The sequence below is a fragment of the Lemur catta genome, chromosome 13, assembly GCF_020740605.2.
Source record: "Lemur catta isolate mLemCat1 chromosome 13, mLemCat1.pri, whole genome shotgun sequence".
In the NCBI taxonomy this organism is placed as follows: Eukaryota; Metazoa; Chordata; class Mammalia; order Primates; family Lemuridae; genus Lemur; species Lemur catta.
Window position 1 is genome coordinate 12,264,192 of NC_059140.1, and position 23,658 is coordinate 12,287,849.

General features: G+C 45.7%; 1 protein-coding gene across 2 annotated transcripts in view; it reads right to left on the reverse strand.

The window, feature by feature from the left end:
- Positions 1 to 21,472, reverse strand: part of ARHGEF7 (Rho guanine nucleotide exchange factor 7) — a 163,133-nt gene extending 141,661 nt beyond the window's left edge. For both annotated transcript variants that reach the window (XM_045567471.1, XM_045567476.1), the window contains exon 1: positions 21,290 to 21,472. In XM_045567471.1, coding sequence (XP_045423427.1) covers positions 21,290 to 21,454 — 165 coding nt within the window. In that variant the 5' untranslated portion in view covers positions 21,455 to 21,472. The remainder of the gene's footprint in view (positions 1 to 21,289) is intronic.
- Positions 21,473 to 23,658: the final 2,186 nt, after the last annotated feature.

Here is a 23,658-nt window from a genome sequence, read left to right on the forward strand (position 1 = left end):
AATCTGAGCCACTGATTACTTTCTTCTTTCTTCATTTCTGTATGGTTTCTGATCCTTTGGCATCTATTTCCTCTCCCAGTGAAAGTATTTCAGAATGGTTTGTGATACCTTACTGTCCACTGCTGAAGACGCCTATGGAGAAGGCCTGTGGCCTCCGGGAGAAAGGTGCTAGTAAATCCAAAGTGGGTGGCTGCTGTGTATACTGGTGTCACAGTGCGGGCAAGTCAGGCTCAGAATCTTCTAAAAGAGGCGGAGTCACGTCTGCCCTGTGAACACATGCAGTCTCCTGACTGGGATGCAGACCCACATATCTATCTGCTCTCTGCCTCCCGGCAAACCAACATCCTACCTTTGAGCAAGACACTTCAGGTGGGAATGTCAACTCGTGTCCCTGCAGTCTCTGATGGTCTTTTATGGTTGACATTTGTGTTCTCAGATGTCTCCAAGGGTTTTACAGCTGCCACGCCACTTCACATGTGCTCCTGAGGTATCCTCCGGCCATCCAACTCCACACACAGCGAAACCAGTGGACAGCGGGGGAAGCTCTGGAGTAGTGCCCTGGCTTTGTTCCCATCCCTGTGGCTAAGGAATCTGTCTTTGGTTCTTAAATTGCCCAAGAAGCTGCATTTATGGCAAGTTAAAGCCTCAGAGCCATATGAGGCTGGACGTGACCACCTAGGAAAAACATCTGTTTTAATCCACATGTGAATTGCAGGGGATTTCAGGCATGCAAGGAGGGCCAGCTCATTTTGGTGAGATGACGAAGCAAAAGGAGCCATTCAACAGAGGAAAACACCTGGGCAGGGAGGCTGGGGATGCCTCGGTCAAGCATATCTCTCTATAAGCAGCACCTGGGCCCTGCCCTAGAGAGAGGCGAGAGGGTGGGAGCAACACTGGCCGAGGACACTGTGGGCTGTCAAAGCCTCTGGCATGGAGAACTCGGGGCCAGGAGGGACTTTCATATTATCTGTGAGTAATAAAAAGATAAAAAGATCATTGTCACTCAAAACTCAAGTATCAAGAGAGTATGGGCTGATATAAAGAGGGCCATAGCTGTGAATAAAGTGTGTAGCAGTCTGTACTAGGGAAATAAATTTTTAAGAAACCACTTAGAAAATCTGACCTTCATTACTTAAAGACAAGGCACTAAACCTGTATGCAGGAATTCTGTGTTGTTCAATACTTCTTTATTTGTAATCTGCCTATAATGTCACTCCTCTGCTCAAAACCCTTAAAAGCTCCCCATTTCACTCTGAGGAAAGCCAAAATCCTTGAGAGAATGAGAAAAAAGCCACAGACTGGGAGGAGATATTTGTAAAGCACACATCCAATCAAGGACTTGTATTCTATAGATATGAAGAACTCTTAATACTCAACAATGAGGAAAAAAAAACAATTTTTAAAATGGGCAAAGGATATGAACAGACAAAACACCAAAAATGATACACAAATGGCAAGTAAGCATATGAAAGATGTTTAACATCATACATCATCAGGGAAATGCAAATTAAAACAATGGGATACCACTACAAACCTATTAGAATAACCAAAATCCAGAACACTGACAACACCAAAGGCTGATGAGGATGTGGAGCAACAGGAACTTGCCTTCTTTGCTGGTGGGAATGCAAAATGGTGCAGCCACTTGAGAAGGCAGTTTGGCGGCCTCTTACAAAATTAAACATAGTTTTACCACACAATCCAGCAATTGTGCTACTCGGTATTTATCCAAATGAGTCAGAAACCTATATCCACACAAAAACCTGCACATGTTTGTTTATAGCAGCTTTATTCATAGTTGCCAACACTTGGAACCAAGATGTGCTTCAATAGGTGAATAGATAAACAGACAGTGGCATATCACACAATGGGATTATTCAGTGATAAAAAGAAAGGAGTTATCAAACCATGAAAAAATATGGAGAAAACTTAAGTGCATACTGTTAAGTTAAAGAAGCCAATTGGAAAGGCTACACGCTAAGATTCCAACTCTATGACGTTGTGGAAAAGACAATACTATTGAGACAATAAAAAAATCAGTAGTTGAGAGGGGCTGAAGGGAGGGAGGGATGCCTAGGCACAGCACACCAGGTTCTAGTGAAACTACTAGATTCTAAAGGGTGGATACATGTCATAGAAATGTGTCAAAACCCAAAGAATGTACAGCACAGAGTGAACTCTAAATGTGGACTTTAGTTAATAATAACATATCAATATTGGCTCATCAATTGTAACAGGCGCACCACACTAATGCAAGATGTTAGTAGGGGAAGGAGGAGGTGAATGGAGGGTATATAGGAACTCTCAGTACTTTCTGCTCAATTTTTCTGGAAACCTAAAACTGCTCCAAAACTAAGGTCTAATAATAATAATAACAAGCCAAAGTCCTCACAATGGGGAAGCAGGTCCTGCACGATCTGCTCCCTTGTTCCCTCATGACCTCCTCAGCCAGCTGCTACTCTCCCCAGTCACACTGGCCCCTGCTCTTATGGAACTCTCCAGGCAGGCTCCTACCTCAGGACCTTTGCATCAGCTGCTTCCTCGGCCTGATACACTCTCCTCCCACTTATTCACATCACTCCTGCCTCTGCCCACATCCATCCAGTCTCTGTCCAAACGCCACTTCCCAGTAACACCTCCAGAGAGGACCAATGTAAAACTGCAGTGCTGCCCTAGTTGCTGGCACTCCCATGCCCCATCCTGCTGCTTTCCTCCGTAAAATCACTGGCAAACATACCACGTACCTTATGTATGTGGTGTGTTTACAGAATATCTCCCTGCACGATACAGTATGTGCTCCACAGGCAGAGTATTTGGTCTGTTTGGACAACTGTTGTATCTTAACATATGGCATATATAGGCTGGCACTTAATAGATTATTTGTTCAGTGAATTCATGAATTAAGGACCGGTGCCTAGGACACATCATGATTATAACTACCAGAAGTGAAGCTAAGTGATGCTAAGATAGCACCCAGAACCAAAAAGTAATATAACTGGTCTAATACAAGAATTGAATATTTAAGATAGGAACTTTCCTGAAAAACACCGGGAAATATAATTGCTGCAGGCAAAATGAACAGAGAAATGAAAGGTTCCCTTGGTTTTACCTTAAAACCTTAACCCCTTCCTGCCATGCGTGATGAATAATACATCCTGTTACCACTGGTTCTGCCTAAGGCCACTGCCCACATGCTGCCAGCTCTCCTAGGACTGCCCGTATTCAGGTCCAGGCTCAGTTTCCTCTGTGTGTGTGTCAGGGCATCAGTTCAGCAAGGGCTGTGGAGAGCAAGCTCTGGTTACAGCTGCTATCACTGAGGAAAATCGCTGGCCGCAGGCTGGGTGTCCCCCTAACCAGCTGGCCTGCTCCCTCAGGCCACATCAGGCTCCTGCCAGCCAGAGCATTATGCAGCCATCCGTAAGACCTGCATGTTTAATAGGGTTAGGGTGGCCTTACATTAGCTTCCTAAATGTCCCAGGAGGCCAAAGCAAGCTGCTGGAGACCTCATAGGATTCCGACATTTCAGAGATGAGCGATAGAGACAGAGAGACAGAGAGGGAGAGACAGAGAAGGAGAAACAGAGACACAGAGAGGGACAGAGACAGAGGAGAGACAGAGGCATGGAGAGGGAGAAACAGAGAGGGAGAGGGAGAGACAGAGGAGAGACAGAGACACAGAGGGAGAATGAGAAATAGAGAGGGAGACATAGAGACACAGGGAGAGACAGAGACACAGAGAGGGAAAGACAGAGACAGGGAGAGGCAGGGGCAGGAAGAGAGACAAGAGAATAAGAAAGGGCCTTGCCAAAACTCCACTTAGGTCATTGTTTCCACGCTGCCTACTTCGTCCCCTGACAGCGTCAGGAAGCATGTGCAACTCTGGGCAACCTGCCCGTTTTTCATGTTTTCTCTGTGTTCAGAGCCAGCGCATTCCACGGGTGGGTCTTCAAGCTCACTGACTCTGTCCTCTGCCATCTCCACTCTACTTCTGAGCCCATCCAGTGAGTTTTATTTCAGTTACTCTATTCTTCAGTTCTGTAATTCTCATGTGTTTCTTTTCTACAAGTCTTATTTCTTTGCTGAGATGTTCCCTTTTTTCATTTGTTTCTAGAGACTCTGCAATTGCTTTTTGAAGCCTCTTCATGTTGGCTGCTTGGAAATTCTTGTCAGATGAATCCAGCACTATTCACTGAGAGAAGAAATGGTCACTAAAGTCACTCCGGCAAAGCTGCTGGGCAAAGCATGCCCACCAGAACCAGGTCTCCTGACCAGAACCCAGCTCTTTCTGTGCCTAATCTAGTGTTTTCTCCTGCGTCCAGACTTGGGAGTAGGGTGTTGTCAAAACTGTCATCATTTTCTCTAATTCAATAAAAAAATGGCCACTGAGTTGCAAAGTTCCCACATATGAGTGAAAACATGCAGTGTTTAACTTTCTGTTCCTCGCTTATTTCACTTAATGTCCTGGGGTTCCATCCATGTTACTGAGAATGACGGGATCTCATCCTTGTTCGTGGCTGAACGGTCCTCTCTCTCCACGTTTGAATGCCCCAAAGCCCACAGCACTCAGGTCTGTTCTGTCTTGAACTAAGAAGGCACCAGTTAGACCTGTTGACCATGAACTGGGGACACACTGAGGTGAGCAAGCAGCCTGTGGAAAAGCACCCAGGTGAGCACAGCCTGGTGTCCTGTCTTCCTGGAGGCTGGTCCCAGGTTGTGGCACTGCTGGGTTATTAGCTCAGGGGGCTGAGTCGGTGGTCCCAGGAGCAGTGGCAGCAGCCTCACCCGAGAACTTGGTAGAAATGCAGAGTCTCACACCAGCCCCAGGCCTGCTAAGTCAGAAACCCGGGGTGGAGTCCAGCACTGCTTCCCAGCCCTCCTGGCAATTCTGATGCACACACACATTCAGGATCCGCATCACCACCCAAACCACAGGTAAGGAAGGTGAAGGACCACTATGACTTGAAGGCAACTTGAAACACAGGTGCTACTCACTCTGACGTTGGTAACATCACCAGCATTTTTATATGCAACGGACAGAAACGTTGAGCAGTTCTGACTGTAAGAGAAGGAAAACCAAACCAACCAGATATTTCAGCCCATAAGCTCCTTTATGTGTGTGTGTACATGTGTGTACATGTGTGTATACGTGTACATGCATGTGTATGTATATGCATATGTTTATACATGCATATGTGCATATATGTATGTGTGTACATGCATATTTGTATATGTGTGTATATGTGTATATATAGGTATATGTATATGCATATATGTGTATGTGTATATATGCATATATATGTGTATGTATGTGTATGGTGTGTGTATATATAGGCATATACATAAGTGTATATCTCACTCTCACTCTTCCTTTCCTCAACATCCCCACCCCTACTTCTAATAACACTCTCTCCCTACCATCCTCTCAAAGGATTAAGGAGAAAAAAATAACTGGTGTGCTTACTTCTCCCACACATGGAGACAGAACTGAATTTTGCCTGTTTTAATCTTTTGAATTGGAAATATAATACTCCAAAACATTGCTTACATTTATTGCAGTTATTTAGGAACTATATTCCCAAAAAACACCACTTGATCTACTGTTACCTCCCTTCATTTATCATGATGTGTAACACATTGTGAGCATTTTCTAAGTGAAAAGAGAAAACAAATTCCAGGAGAGATACATGTATATTCATAAAATTATAACACAAATCATCCTCAACTTGCACCTGAACTTTCTAAAATTTGTACATTAACATTCCTAAAATGCCTTAACTGTACCAAATCTGAACTGTCAAATGTCAACTGCAAAACAGAGACACAGCAGAGAGCAGTTAGTTTTTAGCAGTGTCGCCATCCTTAAAAACCATTAATTACCAAATGAATTAAAGGGGAAAGATTAAACACCTGTTATTACAATATTTATAAGATAAAGATGAAAATCTTAGAAGTTCTCAGAGTGACAACTGTTCAGGCTCAACACAACACTCATTGGACTTCAACTAACGGACTTATCCATAGTGAGGGAAAGAACATATTTTAACACCAGGAAAATGAAAGAAAAAATATCATGGCCACGTTTCCCTGAAGCTATGGGAAGACATATGTTCTCTGGAGCCTCTTTTATTGAGAGAAGTAGGCTGAAGGTCAATTTCCTCTTAACAGTTTTCAAGAAAGTCAATAAGCATCACAATCGCCTCCTCATTCCCCTGCACACGTCCCAACACCCGATGGGTTTCGATGGGCACCCAGTGTTCAGCCGCTGGCATGGAGTCACAGCCCCGCCTCCCACGCCCTGCTCCCTCTGCCCTCCAGGCTCACGGCTCCCTCCCTGGGCTCCCCTCATCACTCCAGCACGTGGCTCTTGCTGTCACCAGCAAGGTGGTGAGGCAGAGGGGGCCCACAGACCTGGGTTTGTCCATGCCTGCTGCCCCAGAACAGGTTTTAACAGTGCCCTCTCTAAGGTTTTCGGCTGGCACTCACCTGCCCTCCTTCCCTGACGTCTGGCCCCCAGTGCCTCTCCTGACTCACCGCCTTGAACCGACCTTCTTCATCTCTCAGCTCACCCGCCCTGCCCCACTATCAATTTCCAAGTTCCCCAGGTTGCACCATCACCTCCACATAGGAGAGCTCAGCTTCGATTCTCATCTCTCCATATGAGTCCCAGGTTTACACGCCAGTCTGGGCTGCTCTAAGCTCCAACAGCTCCTCACTCAGCAGCGACTCATTCCCCATCTCCTTGCACCAAGCCTAGGCCTCACCCAGGGCTCCTCAGGGGTGACACTCCCATCTGTCCTGCTATGTGGCCGGAAACCTTGGAATTACCCTAACGCTGCCTGGCCCCCTCAGTGCCAGCGCTGTGCCATCCAGGCCTCTCCTCCTCACTCCTGACACATCAGGCCCTGCAGGGACACCTCTGTCTAGCGCGTGCACACCCCTCCTCTGATCAGCCTCCAGCCAGAGCTCACCTCAGTACCCCTTCTTGAGGACAGCCTTCCTAAACCACCACCTGTCCCCACCTGCCAAGGCTCAACCCGCTGCCTTTGCTGCACGTGTCTGGAGATCTGTTTCTTGCCTTCAGATCTTATTTCATCTGTGATACAATCAATTCATGTAACTTCTTTAACGTTATTCTCCCCCACTAGGGAGTATGTTAGTCTATTTTGTGAATCATTAAATCTCCAGTGCCTAGCACAATTCTTGAAACGCAGTAGATGCCGAAAAAACATCTGAAGGGAAAATAAACAAATAAATAGATAAATGAGCTCTCTAATAATAAATCATGCCCCCCCCCGATAAAATGTAAGTACACTACTTACCTTTGTACAATAAAATTCTACACGTTTCCTAGATTCACAATTAGGTTCAAAAGTAGGGGAGAGCCAGTGAAGTGAATGAAAGCTCCGTTTCACACAAGGAAAACGCAGTTACGCTCAGGGGAGGACAGTCACACACCCCGTATTGTGGCGTCCCTGACGTACAACAAACTGCTTACGTTTGAAGTGTGCAATCTGGTAAGTTTTGACATATGTGTGTGAACTCTAATGAAACCATCACAAGAATCCAGATAAGGACCCTACCCCTCACCCAGAAGTAGCTACTTTGCAATCACTTCCCCCAGCCCCATGGCCTCAAGCAAGCTGCTTTACTTTCTGTCACTAGAAAGATTATATAAGTGGATTACATGGCATGTACCTTCTTGTCTAGCTTCTCTTATTCAGCATAATTTTGAGATTCATCCATGTGACAGACCATTCTTTTTTATTGCTGAGTGGTATTCCATTATGTGGATATATCACAATTTGTTTATCCATTTACCAACTGAAAAACATCTGGGTTGTTTCCTACATGTCTTTAATAGTTTGTGGCTATTAAAAATAAAGCCACTATGAATATTTACACGCATGACTTGGAATAGACATATCATTCCCATTTTCTTGGGTGCATACCTAGAAATGGAATGGCTAAAACATTTGGTAGATATATGTTTAATATTTTAAGAAACTGACAAACTGTTTTCTGAAGCAGTTGTACAATTGTACATTCCCCCCATCAGTGTATGACAGTTCGAGTTCCTTCGCATACTTGCTAACACTTGGTACAATCACTCTCATTTATTATTTATTTGTTTACTTACTTATTTTTTATTTTTAGAGACAGGGTCTGGCAATGTCACCCAGGCTGGAGTGCAGTGGCATTATCATAGCTCACTGCCACCTTAAACTCCTGGGCTCAAGCAATCCTCCTGCCCCAGCCTCCCAAGTAGGGACCACAGGAACATGCCATCACCCCTAATTTTTTTTCTAATTTTTCTTTTTGAACAGGGTCTCCCTATGTCTTGCCCAGGGTGGTTTCAAACTCCTGGCTTCAAGCAATCCTCCTACCTAGGCCTCCCAAACTTCTGGGATTACAGGCATGAGCCACCATGCCTAGTCTGCTGACTCTTAAACTTTAGCCATTATAATAGGTGTGTAGTAGTATCTATCTCATTGTGGTTTTAATTTACATTTCCCTAATTATTAATAATGTTGAGCTTCCTTTCAAGAGCTTATATGTCATCTGTATGCCTTTTTGGTGAAGTGTCTATTCAAATCATTTGCCCATTTTAAAAATTAGGTTGCTTGTTTCCTTATTGAGTTTTGACAGTTCTCTATATATTCTAAATACAAATCCTTAAACAGATATTATTTGCAAATGTTTTCTCTCAGTCAATGGATTGTCTTTTCATTCTCTTAAAAGTGTCTTTCAAAGTAGAGAAGTTCTTCATTTCAAGTCCAATTTACCAACTCTTTCTTGTATGGATCATGGTTTTGATGTCACATCTAAGAAATCTTTGCTGAGCTCAAAGTCACAAATGTTTTCTCCTACCTTTTCTTCGGGAAGTTTTTTAGTTTTAGGTTTTACATTTGGATCTATGGCTCATTTTAAGTTAATTTTTGTATACTGTGAGAGGTAAAGATCAAAGTTCATTTTTTAAAGTATGGATATCCACCTGTTTCAGTATTATTTATTAAAGAGAGTATCCTTTTGACAATGAATTGGCTTTGCACTTCTATTGAAAATCAGTTGTCTGTGTATTTGTGGGTCTAATTCTGGACTCTGTTCCATTCTGTTGATCTATTTATCTTTATGCCAATACCATACTGCCTCAATTATTGCAGCATTATGAAAAGCCTCAAAAACAAGCCCTCCAACTTTCTTCTTCTTTTTTAAAGTTGTTTTGGCCATTCTAGGTCCTTTGTATTTCCATGGACTCCTCAGAATCATTCATCAATTTCTACCAAAAAAAAAAACTTCTGGGATTTTGGTTGTGATTGTGTTAAGCCTACAGGTCAATGTGAAGAGAACTGACATCTTAACAAAAAGCAAGACTTCTGATCCAGAACACTATGTATCTCCCCATTTATTTAGGTCTTTAATTTCACTCAGCAATATCTTGTTTTAGAATGTACACTTCTTTCTTATCTTTTCAGATTTATCCCTAAGCATTTCTCTTTGCTTTCTTTCCTTTTCTTTATTTTGCTATTGTAAATGGTATTTTTAATTTCAATTTCTGATCATTTGTTGCTAATATGTAGAAATATAATTGATTTTCTATATTAATATTATATCCTTCAACTTTGCTAAACTCACTTATTAATTCTAGCAGCTATTTTGTAGATTCCATCCAATTTTCTACATGGACCATCACGCAGTCCACACACGATCTGGATGGCTTTGGTTTCCTTTTGTTTGACTGTTCTGGCTCAGACCTGCGTACAAGGGTGAGCAGAAGTGGCTCGAGGGCACATTTCAGTCTTTCACCATTGACTATAGGTGGTCACAGATGCTCCTTATCAGGCTGAGGAAGTTTCCTTCTATTCCTAGATTGCCGGAAGTTTTTACTCAGGACGGGATGTTGGATCTTGTTGAATCCTTTTTCTGCGTCCATTGAGGTAATCCTATAGCTTTTCTTTTTTTGTTAATATCATGAATTATATCAATTGATTTTCAAATGTCTTACCAACCTTCATTTCCTGGGATAAACCCCTCTTAGTTATGACATACTGCCCTTTCCATATGATGCTGAAATTGACTTGCTAAATGTTGTTTTGAAGGCTTACGTCTTCGTTCATGAGAGTTATTGACCTATAGCCTTTTCTTATATTGTCTTTGTCAAGTTTTATTATCAGGACAATGCTTACTGCACAGAATGAGTTGGAAGGTATTCTCTCAGTTCCAATTTTCTACAAGAATTTGAGTAGAACTGGCATCATTTTTCCTTAAACTTTTAGTAAAATTCACCAGTGATGCTATCTGACCTGGCATTTTTTTTATCTAGAAATTTATTTTTGTAACAGATTTAGAGTTATAGAGGTTATCCACTTCTTCTTGAGTGAGCTTTTGTAGTTTGTGTCTTCCAAGGAAGTTGTCCCTTTCATCTAAGTTGTAGAATTTATTGGCATAAAATGCTTATAATATCCACTTATTGTCCTTTTCATATCTGTAGGATCTGTGGTGATTCCTCGTCTTGGTCATTGGTGTCTTCTCTCCTGTTTTGCCTGACCAGTTCTGGCAACAGATTTATTAATTTTATTGATTCTTCTCAAAGAACTAGTTTTTGGTTTTGTTGATTTTCTGTAGTAATTTTCTGTTTTCTATGTCATTGATTTCCATTCTGCTCTTTATTATTCTCTTTGTCTTACTACTTGAGTTTAATTTGATCTTATTTTCCTAGTTTCTTAAGGTAGAAGCTCCATCACAGACAGCAAAAGGCTTAACTATGTACATGGTGAATCCACATAGAATATCACTCCCAGAATATCATTTTGACAATTCATAAGACTCACTCACGGTGCTCCAGACCCACAGTTATTTATTTGAAGAGCCAGCCCTGGGTGGCTGACATAGCAATTACTCAGGTTCAATCTAAGTGAATGTGCTTTGTCAGAGGTACGATAAATGAACCCTCATTCCCCTCTATTTGTCATCGACTGATACAGTCTGAAAGACACTCAATTCTAGTCTTTTGTCACATAAAAATATGGCTCCTGGGCCATTTTCTGGAAGTTTAACCTTTGACCACATTCTATTTATACAGCCTATTTTCAAAAGAAACAAAAATGCATTAACAAATAAGAGCAACTATAACCAGAAAATGTGTTTCCATTAGAAGAAATCTGCTCCCAGCACCAAGTGTTATGAGATTAATTACACAAACACAGGTCTTAAACAAGGCAATTTCTTCAGCACCACAGAAAAACCACAATGAGATTACTCAACAAAAATAAAGGCCTGGACTAAGATTTCTTATGTTCAGGTGGGTCTCTTACTCTTACTGTTGCTGGAGGGACAGCAACAAAAGCAATTAGAACTATGAATATTCTTCTGAAACTCCTAATTTTCTGCCAAAACCACTGTAACATTCTTCCTTAAAGGGAATGCCAAAATTATAATCTTTTGGCATGTGTTCAGAAAGCAATAGGCTTTTTCAGAAAATCTGTGTTCCTAACAAAAGACTTCTGAAAAATTTGCTAACTACAAATGGGCACTTAAAAGCCTCTTATAAACCTAAACTACTTTAAGGACAGGAAATTGGTGGGAAAATGTCTTCCCATAGGAACTTAGCAGTGGAACACTCAGAATTGAGGGAGAAAGGCCATCTCAGGCCATGGTATTTACAAATAATCCAAAAGAAGGCGTCGCTAACAAAAATCATACTGTCAGAGCAAGACTTCCCAGCTAGACACTACGCAAATTTGAAACAAACATGCAACCGCGGATTCTCACTTTACACTAGCAATTTAATAAACTGGAAGAGGCTTAAACAGCTTTTATATACACTTTGTTGGGGTTCTGAATTAAAATACATATAACTTCTTTAGAGAAAAGATAGGAATATTATCAGCCCCTTTTTCAAAACTGTTCCCATTGTAATATTAATAATAAAGTTATGCACAAAACACCAAGCAACAGGGAAAAGAACACTTTAAATAACTATAACATTAAAGTACTCACACCAAGAAAAGAGATCAAAATTGCCTGGAAGTAGGACATGGATATTCTGTCTCTCTCTCTCTCTCTCTCTTTCTAATGATATAAAGATTCCAGTCCCAAAACAGTAAAGTAAAATTATTTCAGTCTCACTTCTCTTGAAAAATCCCCCCCAGAGCATCCAGGAGAATAAGAAACACGGGATTATTTCTAATGACACTGGACAACATCTAAACCCCAGGCCACCATTAGGAGTCAGGAGGCAGGTAGAAGGCTGGAAGTGGCTTCAACAGAGACTGGGAAGGTGCTTCCAGGCAGTGGCTGCAGGCAGGAGCCCTCGAGCCATTGTGGGTGGGAGGGCAGCAGAGGCTGAGACAGGTCACTGTGGGCCTCAGTGTGAGACACAGGCCTCCAGCCCAGCCCCACCACACCCTGCCACCCCTCTTGCCATCCCTGCAGGAGTCTGAGGGTTATCCTCTGGGGAAAAGTGAGCCTAAGGGGCCAGAACCTGGGGCGAGCAGACATGCAGAGTGAGGTGAGGCAGGGCGGGTGCCACGTGGAAACTGCTCTACAAGACAGAGGCTGGAGGTGCCCCTCTGCAGAGGCCGACGGCCTGGGAGAAGACCAACAGATCCAGACTTCTGGGTGTCGCCTGACCACCACCGGCCCCTTGGCCCAGCAGACACCACGTTTCCTAGTCATCTGAGGGCCTCTCTCTTTAAAGACCATCAAGTATTAAGTACTTGAGTAAAGTCCCCAGCATGGAAAACAAATTCCAAAAGAAAGCTCAGAGGAAGCAGAGTCAACGAATGCAGGGAAGAAAAAATCCTCCACGGAAACTAGTGACAATCCACAGTAAGAGAAGGAACTGCCCAGAAGCAAGAGCAGGATGGTATTTATTGGAAAGGGAGAAAGGGAAGGAGAGAGTGGGAAAGGGAGATAGAGGGAGGCAGGAGGAGGAGAGAGAGGGAGGGAGGGAGAGGGAGGGAGGGAGAGAGGGAGAGAAGGACAGAGAGGGAGGAGGAGAAAGAAAAAGAAACCAGATTACAAGAGAAAAGAGCTCTTAGAAATTAAAAAAAATAATAGCTAAAATAGAGGCAAAATAAAAAATTCATAAGAAAAGTGACGGAAATGTCTTTAGAAAGCAGAAGGAAGATACAAGTGGAGAAAGTTAGAGAATCCAAGGCTCAGTCCAGGAGGGGAGCGGGGAGCGTCTGCCCATCAAGGAGCGAGCCGGGGCTGCAGCCTCCCTGCACCTCCTTTCTCAGCCTGAAAACAGAGGTGATGTGGTGGTGCCTCCCCCAGGGCTGTGACAAGGACGAAACCAGTTACTGTGCGTAAAGTGCTTAGAACAGTGCCTGGCATGTTGTGTGCACTCAGCAGATGTGATCTCTGATTAGTATTAATAAGACTTCTAAATAAGGAGAATAGAGAAAATACTGGGGAAGAACTTATCAAAGAAATAATATATTTTTTTTCTAGAAATAAGGGATATAGAGGGTATTTGAAGTAAAAGTGTAAGCAATGGTTTGGAATTGAGTTTATTTATGCATATGCGTGGTTCCCTAGTTAAGAATGGTGCATAAATATACACACAGACACACACACACGTACACACACACATATATATTATCTGTGACCACAGTAATGTGTCACAACAAACCATGAAGCCTCAGTGGCAGATGACAGTCAGTCTTGCTCACGTAGCTGTGCCAACCCTGGCCAGTCTCTCTCCAGTGTGTGAGGCTGGCTGGCTGCAGACAGCTCCAGGATGGCCTGGGCAGGGACAACTGAGTTCTCCTCCATGTGGCCCCACATACCCAGCCTCCCGGCCCTGGGCCTGAACTCGTGGCAGAGGCAGGGTCTGAGAGAGTGCAGCAATGTGCAAGGCCTCCTGAGTACTAGGCTAAGAACTGACACCAGTCACTTCTGCCACATCCCATTGGCCAAAACAAGTCAAGGCCAGCTCAGATTCAGGAAGTAAGGAAAAAGACTCCACCTCTTGATGGAAGAGCTACCGGTCACTTTGCAAGGGGTGTGACTACCGGCAGGGCTAGAGAATTGGAACCGCTTCTGTAATCCACCATAACCCTCCTCTGCTCTACTTTGTGTCCTAGGAAGCTGACTTCTATGCATCACTACCCCAGGGCCACCTCCCAGCACAATCCTGGGAGCAACATTCACTTAGACTACAGTGTGAATGGTTCTCCCAAGACTGTGCAGTGCACAACTTACACAACCACACATAAGTGCCCTCAGTTAACCCATCTATAAAACAAGGAGTATGGACGGGATGACCTCTATGTTTCTTCAAGCTGAGGACTCGCAAATACTTTAGAGCTAAAACCCCATCATTTGTCTTCTGACCTGCCTGAAAAGGTGGCACAGAATACGTGTGTGTGCGTGTGCTTCCGTGCGTATGATGTGGTTCACTAGCATGCACATAATAGGAACCTGATAAAAATGGTGATTAGATTTAAGCAAATTTAAATAAATGTGTTTGAAATGAATTTTGTACACATTCCACTTGAACCCCCCTGTCCCCTGGTCCTTTAGAACCCCCCAGACATAGGACTGTCCTTCAAAAATGGGGCTGAGCGCTACCAATTTGGCTTATAAAACTTTAAAAGTTCAGAGCTAAAGTTAGAACAGAAAAACATCGAGAAATAAATTCTCCTAAGAATCTAACTCGGTAGAACTGATGAAGGAGGGGAAAAGTGAGAAGTTGAAGCCAGGAAGGAGCACAGGGCCCTCTCTCTGCAGAGCTGGGTGGAGTTGGCAGGGCCCCCACTTCCCATCTGTGACTCCTGGCCCCTCACGCATGAAACCTTAGACGAGTGAAACCTGAAGCCCCACCAGCTCAGCCCCCCAGCTGCGTGCCTGCAGCCTGCGCCCAGCAGCTGTGCCGGGACCTGGCGCTAAGCACAGCGGTTCCACCAGCCCAGACAATGGTGGTCTGTCCCGGGTGAGACGGGAGGGACCGCCGGCCCCAAAAGTTGTAAGAGTCTGCCCGGTTGTGAGAATAAAGCAGTATTCCTGGATTTGGGTGCCTCTCAGGTTCAAATCTTGGCCTAGAGTTTTCTGGACACAATGGGGAAAGATTTCAGTATCAACTGATAAAATAGTAAATACCACATACTGAGGAATTACTCTGTGCCCAGCACATCCGCTCGCTACCCTGGAACAACCTCACTGCCCCAACAGGCCACTCTTGCCAGCGTGTACCATTCACCTCATTTTTAGGAGGAGGAAATTCAGACTCAGAGGAGTTAGGCAGGCTGTCTGAAGTCACACAGCAAGTGCTGCCACATTGAAGCCAGTTCTGCCCACCTCTGAAGCACACACGAGGGCCACATCGTACGGTGTCTTGGGCAGGGAGCAGCCCCTGGCGTTGCACGTGGCAGAGCTGCGTGCCCAGAGGAAGGATGCACCTTTGCCATCCTCCACCCAGTGACAGACACATGGCAGATCTGCAGCCCGTGCGAAACTCCGATCCAAAAGGCTAAACACCCCTGTAAAACAAGAACAAGCAGCTCTGCCCCCCAACCCAGGGCCCCTACTCCTCCGTTTCTTGCATTTTATAGTGAGTGATCAGTTGCCTCTGAAAAGAGAGACATTCATTAAATATTATCTATATAGTCCCTTAATCTTAAGTGTTTGTGCACATATATTCACATATTGTTCTAAATCTTGATATAAATGCAACCTTAACAGTGGGGAAGCCCCAGGTACCACAGTGAGTTAACAGACGGCACGGGCAAGTGTAGCTCACGTCCTGCCCAAGCAGAAGGGCACAGCCAAGGGACAGCAGGTGCTTTCAGAGGCCCCTCCTGCGAGGACAGCACTCCTCAGGGCAAGGTGGCCTCCCCCCAGGAGCCTTTGGATCCACGTCCACCCCCAGGACAGAGCTTCTTCCAGACATCCTGGGCAGCCAGAACACCTCTCGATGACTCCGCCTCCATTCCCCTCCTTCCTGTGACCTGTGTGGAACTGTCACCTGTGCCACGTGGTGCAGTCACCTTGTCTGCCTGTCTGGTTTCCTGGTCTGGTTTGTAAGTTCCTGAAGGCAGCAGCTACCAATCTTCCCCTAGACTCGGCATAGGTGGCAGAAGCAGTTTTGTTGTCTCAGGGAAGGTCACAGGCCTGGATTAGATTCTACCACTGCCACGTGCCAGCTGGTGATTGGGGCCAGGCATAGTGCCAGGCCCCAGGGTCCCCACCCACCAAATGGGCATCCTGGGAGGCAGCACAGTGCCTGCACCTCTGGACAGACGTTTTATTTTTCTTTAAAAGAGATGTATATAAAGGCGGACAGTGCCTAAAGAAAGGGAGAGAGCAGGCGGATTCCGGAGTTATTTCTATTATTAGAACCAGGGCCTCTCCCTGGGGCAGCACAGCTCACAGAGCAGCTGCCCCTGAGGAAATGCCATCCAGTGGCAATCCTTACCCCCAGACTCAAGTCGAGGGGTGTGCACGTGTGTGTTTATATGTGTGTATGCATGCATATTTGTGTGCATGTATGTTTGTGTGTGTGTTTGTGTGCATGTATGTGCACGTGTGTGCATGAGTGTGTGTATCCATGTGTTGATGTATGTATACTCCTGTGTGTGTGCCCACATGCACGCACTCATATGCACGTATGATGCCAACATAAACACTAGTTCCTAGTCTAGCTCTCAGGTGTTCCTGATTTGAATTGAATTGAAGTGTGTTTGCTTTATTTTTAATGAGCCAGCAAATGCAGTTCAAGCTACCTCTTCTCCAGGCCTGAAACCCAAGATTCTCACTGGTTCAAGGCTGAGACAGGACTATAAAGTCACGTGCTTCAAAAGTAAACGCAAAATTCACTATTCTGAAGCTTTAATCAGAGTAGTTTAGTTAGAAGCAACTTGATATCACCAAAGAGGTCTCCTTAAAAGCACAGTCTGGAGATGCCACTTTGTAACTTTTCGCTATGAGTGACGTGTCAACCAGTGAGCAAGGCTTTACGAATACGGGCCGCACAGGCCTGAGAGAGAACCGCTCCCATCACCACCGGTCATCACTGACCACACCCTTCTTAGGGCCGAAGGGCCTAAGGAAAGGCAGGTTTCTAGCAGTGGGCACGTATAACTTCTGCCCAAGTGCTGTGGGGACCTCATTCTCCTTCCCACTCAACCCCTAGCCAGCTCCAGAATCCTGAGACCAAGCAGAAAGTGAGTCTTGAGGCCAATTGAGAGAAAGCTCTATCAGAGTCGCTGATATCTGCAGGCTGTGGAACATCACCTCGGGCTGCCAGATTACAGTCTGGGGAAATGCAAACCGTATTCTAATCCACATATCAGGGACATCAATGGTCTCCTTTAGCTTCTTGATTCTTTTCAGTCATATCTAACATGACTTGATTTCCTTCTGCCTAATATTGTTCTTGTTTTTATTTTTATTTATGTTTTAAACAGAGTCTCATTCTGTTGCCCAGGCTAGAGTGCAGTGGCATCAGCCTAGCTCACAGCAACCTCCAACTCCTGGGCTCAAGGGATCCTCCTGCCTCAGCCTCTCGAGTAGCTGGGACTACAGGCATGCACCACCATGCCCCGCTATTTTTTTTTATATATATTTTAGTTGTACAGCTAATTTCTTTCTATTTTTAGTAGAGACAGGGGTCTCACTTTTGCTCAGGCTGGTCTTCAACTCCTGAGCTCAAGTGATCCTCCTGCCTCAGCCTTCCAGAATGCTAGGGTTACAGGCATGAGCCACCTCTCCCAGCCTTGTTCTTATTTTTAAAGTAATGTTTTCTCCTATACTAAAATCCCTAAGAACCTGTTATTTAGTTTCTTAAATCTCCCCTAGTACCTGGCATCGTGCAGGCAGGTAAGTACTGAACAAGCTGATTTGGTTCAAATTTATTACGAATCCTAATTATGACCGAATTGTCCTCCCCCAACATTCATATATTGAAGTCCTAACCCCAGGACCTCAGAATGTGACCGTATTTGGAAATAAAGCCATTGCAGATGTAATTGATTAAGATGAGTTACATTTGAGTAGGGCAGGCCCAATATGGCTGGTGTAAAGGGGGAATTTGGACACAGAGAAGAGACCACAGGGGGACGTCACATGAAGATTAGAAGTGGGCTGCTGCAAGCCTCAGAGAGACCTGGGACAGACCCTTCCCTAGCACTTTCGGTGAGTGCGTGGCCCTGCCCACACCTTGATCTCAGACTTCCAGCCTCCAAAACTGAGAGACAAATGTACCCACACACCCAGGACATCTTGCAAGACCAGAGGGTAGCATCTGACTTTCAGTTACATTCCACAAATATCGAGCCAGGGTCTCCTAAGGAGCAGGTCACATGGATTACACGGGGAGGTGCTCCATGTTCTGTCTCCTGGGACACAGAGAGAACCAAGTTCCTTGAGTTTTTCATGGTGAATTAAGCGACTTCATCTGCTACATTTACAAGTGAAATTAAAACAGCATCTCATGATTTCCATGATTTTAAAATGTACTATATTAATCATATAGTAATTTTCTATCCTTTCAGATTTGTCTATCTTGAGTTCATCTCCTTTGACTAAATAACCCAGGGATGTTTAAAGTGTGCGTTTATAAGAAGAGTGTTTCTGATCACGAGAGGAGTGAGGGAAACCCAGAGTGTGGAGAGACCAGCCAAACATTCTGGCCCTTGTGGGGAAAATAGAAGTGCAAGGTCTTCAGACACAAAGAATGGGGAAACTTTAAATCCCATTTTCCTCTCCCGTGCAGCAGAGGACTTTGGTGGGAAGAAAGACAAGGGTCTTTTTTCTGAACTGCTCATGTAAAGTCCATAATTCCTTCTTCTCACCGTCTAACCTTCCACCTTAGAAGAAAAGCGGTAGAACTTCATAAACAAAAACCTGGACGGAATGTTTTCTTTAAATGAGCAGAAGAATCTGACACTCAGTGAACGTCCCCCTGCTCCCTGCGCCAATTCCCGGCTCTAAAACAGAATAAATGAACATAATGGAAGAAACACATTAGCACATGGTTCCTTAATAAAAGACATGTGGGAAACCAGAGCCACTCCAGCAACTTTTCTCAATTTTGTGCTTATCCCTAATACCATGGGTAACTTCAAGTCGTGAATCTGCAACGTTACCTTGCAGGCAGCTTACACTGTTCGCTAGTTGTCAGTGCACTCACTTGGCAGATGGGTCAAGTTAAGGCCTTTTCAATTCCACACAAATATTCAGTTAAGTTTTCAAATATTCCTTTTTAAGGAAATACATCCTCAGACTCAAAGTCCCATGTTTAAGTAAAAGTTATTTAACATGTGTGCTTTGTGGCATGTATTATTTGGTATGCATGCAAACATTGAAAAGCTCAAATAAATAACTATTCCTAGGAAATGGAAGAAACTCCTGAAACTTCTAAAACCCAGGGATTTAGAGGCAGAGAATAGCTAATATTTTACTCCAAAAACCTACCTTTGAACCACAGAGAATCAGCAACTGTCTATAATTTGCTGCTGTGACCGTAAGCTTTCACTGTGATACAGTCAGTTTCAAATAAACCTATTGGGGCTCCAGGGAAATAACAGACCAGCTTCAAACTAAGAGATCTCCAAGTGACTCGAGTTTCAGAATATGTTGGGTGGTTTCAACTTGGCTTCTGCAAGCTAAACATTTTATTCATTCCTCTCTGTTGTTTTAGAGATGAAAGGAATGCTACAGTTTTCTAAGAAAATCTTGCTAGAATTTAAAAGAAAATCATTATTGAAGTCTGCCAATCAGTATTAATGCAGTTAATATGCCAAATAACATATGCTTTGACGGTGACTTGTTTTTTATCAACACAGTATATGAAGTTTCTTAAAGCTTTGCTCTTAGAAATGGAAAAGTATTTTATTTAAGCCTATTTTGGTAAACTTAGCATGCATTTCAACGCTTTTCAACATCTGTCTTTTATTACCAGAGGTACCGACATCCAGATGACAACGAATATTCTGAGTGCCTTGAAAGTTAGATCCTGCTCCTTAGTCCTGTCTTAAATCATAATTTTATTATGACATCAGGTTCATCTATCAGCAACATTTTTATTTCACGACAGGAAGGCAGCTATTCATTCTAAAATGCGGATTCTGTTTTCATAAATATGTTCCAAGTAAGAAAAATGCCTAAAACTGGCATGCAAGCGAAATTCAGACTAAATAAAATGTTTTCTGACCTAATTTTAAACGTAGCACCAGAGCATGGACAAACTTATTACTAAGAGTAAACATTTTACTTTTTCAAGTCACTTAAGTAGTATTTCATTAACAAGTTGTCTTCCTGCACTGGGGACAATATACCGCATTTTCAAAATGAAGCAGTTCTTCCTTATGATGGTGCACTTCAATTTCTATGTTTAACACCTTTTAAGGAACTGTTGATCTTAACATTATATACTGGCAAAAAAAAAATGTTGGGATGAGATTTTAGTGTTTTTGACATATAGGGAGCCATCTATTTAAAGGCTTTCCTGTCCCCTGGCCCCGGCTCAGCTCGTGGGAGATGAAAACAAACTTTAATCACTCCCAGAGATTCGGGTCAAGGTTCACTCCCCAGCCCTGGGGAACCGCCAGTCAGGAGGGAGAGCGGCAGTGTCTGCAGGACTGAGGATCTTGCCCCAATCAGGTATGAACCTGGAAATGCAATCTGGAATTAATTGTAAACGAGCGTGGAAGAATGGCAGGGCTCTTAAACCCTGTGTGTGCCACCCTCCTGGCTTGGGTCCACGAGGAACTCCTTCGTGGGGAAAGTGGTCAATCATTTCACAGCCCAGCCTCGGCTACTGACGATGCATCTTTAAAAATGCACAATTGGTCGACTGCACCGAGGAAGGGTGAAACTCTCACGCATGCCACTGACAAAAATTGTTCAAACAAAGCCAGCGGAGTGAACTGCGTGGTATTGGAAGCAGGTTTTCCGATCAGGTCACGGCGAGGGAGCCGGCCGACCTCCCAACGCGGAGGAGCAACTTAACCTCAGGGCGGAGCAGAAACCCTGTCTCTGCGCGGAGAACTCTCCTTCCCGCGACCCGCGGGGACGCGCCCGGCCGCCCCTCCCGGGACGGCTCCCCTCCCCCTCCCCCTCCCGGGCTGCCCCCTCCCCCCTCCCAGGACGGTCCCCCGCCCCCTCCCCCGCCCCGCACACAATGGCGCCCCCCGAGCTCCCGCCACCGGCCCCGCGCCGCCGGGTCCGCGCACAAAGGAGGGCGCGCGGCCGCCCGGAACCCGGCGCCGCACCAAGTGCTCTGCGCGCGGCGGGCCGCAGCGGGCCGGGGCGGGGGCGCGGGCGGGGGCCGCGGCCGCACTTACTTTCTCGATGGTCCCGGGCAGCAGGCGCTCCAGCAGCCTGCAGAGCACCACCCCATCCTTCAGCGACGCCTGCAGAAAGCCCTCCGGGTCCGAGATGGTTTTCTTGGGCGACTCGAGCACCCCCAGGGTGATGAGCCACGTAACGGTCTGCTCGGCGGAATTCATCGCTGCGGCTGGGCGGCAGGGCGGGCGCCGCGCCGTTCACCTCGGAGCGCCGGCCCCCGCGGCCCCCGCCGCCCCCGCCGCCCCCCTCGCCCATGGAGGGGCCGCGCCGGCGATTGGCTCCGCGGCCCAGCAGGTCCGGCCCGGCTCGCGCTGCCTCGCGTGCGTCCTGGCCCGCTGTCAAGCGCCTTTTCATTAGAGCCTCAGGAACCTGCGGGCGCCGGCGCCGCCCCCGCCGCCGCCCCCCGGCCTCGGCCGCCTTCGCCCAATGACATCACCGCCAGGAGAAGAAAGACGCGGCCGCCCGCCGGCCCGCGCCCCGCGCCCCGCGCCCCGCGCCGCCTCCGCGCCAGGCCGGGCCGGGCCGAGCCGTGCGGGGCCGAGCAGGGCCGCGCGCACCTGCGCTCACCTGCAGCCCGCGCCCCGCGCCCCGCGCCCCGCCTGGGGGCTCCGAACCCTTTGTTTGTATTTCCAGTTCGTGAATGTTTGAATTATTAAGCGCTTCCCAGAATGCTCTTTTTATTTTTGCCAGTTTTATTTCAGGGGGTGGGAGGATGCTGAAAACGAGACGTTTGTTTCTCTTCGCTACCTTGCAAGCCAATAATTACGGAACACAGATGATAATTAAATCTGTAACCAGATGGGTCCAATTCGGGGAGGAATTGATTTTCCCGAGGCTGCCGGAGCCCTGGGGGACGGGCGCCCGGGCGGCGCGGCGGGCGTGCGTGCGCCCCAGCCGGGAGGCGGGCGGCGCGCCGGTGACCTCCCCGGGCGGCCAGGGGCGGCTCGGCCCGTCGGGCGCCGGCCCGGAGCCCTGCGCGACTCCTCTGCACATAGATGGTGACGTTGCAAACCCTGTGGGAGGAAGGTCAGGAAAGGGGGTCTGCGCCCAGGATCGGGAAGGAACATGAGAACCGCCCAACTAGGACAGGACGCTCGGCTGCGCCGCTGGAGACCGGGCGGAGAACGCGCTCCGCACAGGCCCCTCCAAAGAACTCAGACATCAACTGCCGCCTGCTGCGCAAGCTTCTTCAAGCCGCTGATGACATTTACCCATTTGCATGCCAAGGAAGGAATGGAGCCTCTTCCTTAAAGAAGGACACGGATTTCTATTTACTCCATCCACACTCCTGAGTGCTCTCCCGGTTGGCCAGCTCTGACTTCTCCTGGCAGTTTAAAATAGCATCGTTAGCAACCACCTATAGGGAGCTTACTATGTGCCGGTCACGTATATTAATCCTTTTAATGACGAAGGCTGGCAACCATATAAAGCTATCAAAAATAATGAAAGGCTTAAGTCCTCTTCCTCTGCCTTCTTCCAGAGTACTTCTCTTGCAACCATTAATTGCATTTGTTTCCAGCTTTGAGTTAAGTGGTTAAAATTTTCTTTCCAAACACAAACACAAAATAATTCAAATATCAGTATGAATTCTCGATTATGAGAGCAATATACTCAGTGATAATAGCTACTATCTGCTAGACACTCTACGAAGTACTTTCTCTACCTGCATCCCGTCACATCATTGTAGTGGTGAGATGTCCTGCTCAAAGCCCAGCTATGCTACTCCAGGACGACACACTTTGCCCACTTTCTCCTGCTCCCCTGTAAGCCTTCCAGGAAACAGCAGAGCAGTTAACAGCTATGTCAAGATTTGTATCCAGAGTCTTTTCCAAGGAAGGGTGTCATCCCCCTCTGGGATTCCTAGTTACTCCCCTTACTACTGAACTGGAGAAATAATTTAGAATACAGTCCCTACAATTTCAAATTCTATTAGGTCTGGAGTTTACAAGCTGGTGAACAAAATTCACATTGACTCAGTGCAGTGTTCTGAAGAAGCCAGCTCTAGGGAGTAGCCTTGGGAGATCAGTGAACGTGGGGCCAACTACTGTCAGGGTGGAGATGCACAGGCCAACTCTTATAGCTGGTCTTTTTTGGGAGAAGTTTGGGAGAAGCCCAGACTTTGAAATGCTTTATAGCATTCTCTTCTACCTTGGACATACATTAATTTCAAAAAAGTTTATTTGGAAGGGATTCTAGAAAGTAACATTGCTCAAAGATAGATATTTTTAGGTGCTTAATTGAGCTGTTTTAGTATCCAAGGCAGCATTTGGTTAGACTTTCCTAAACATGTTTCCAAGTTCCCATTACAGAGGACACGTGCTGTGGAGTACAGTCTGGAGCCACCACTCACTGGTCTATTGGGTTA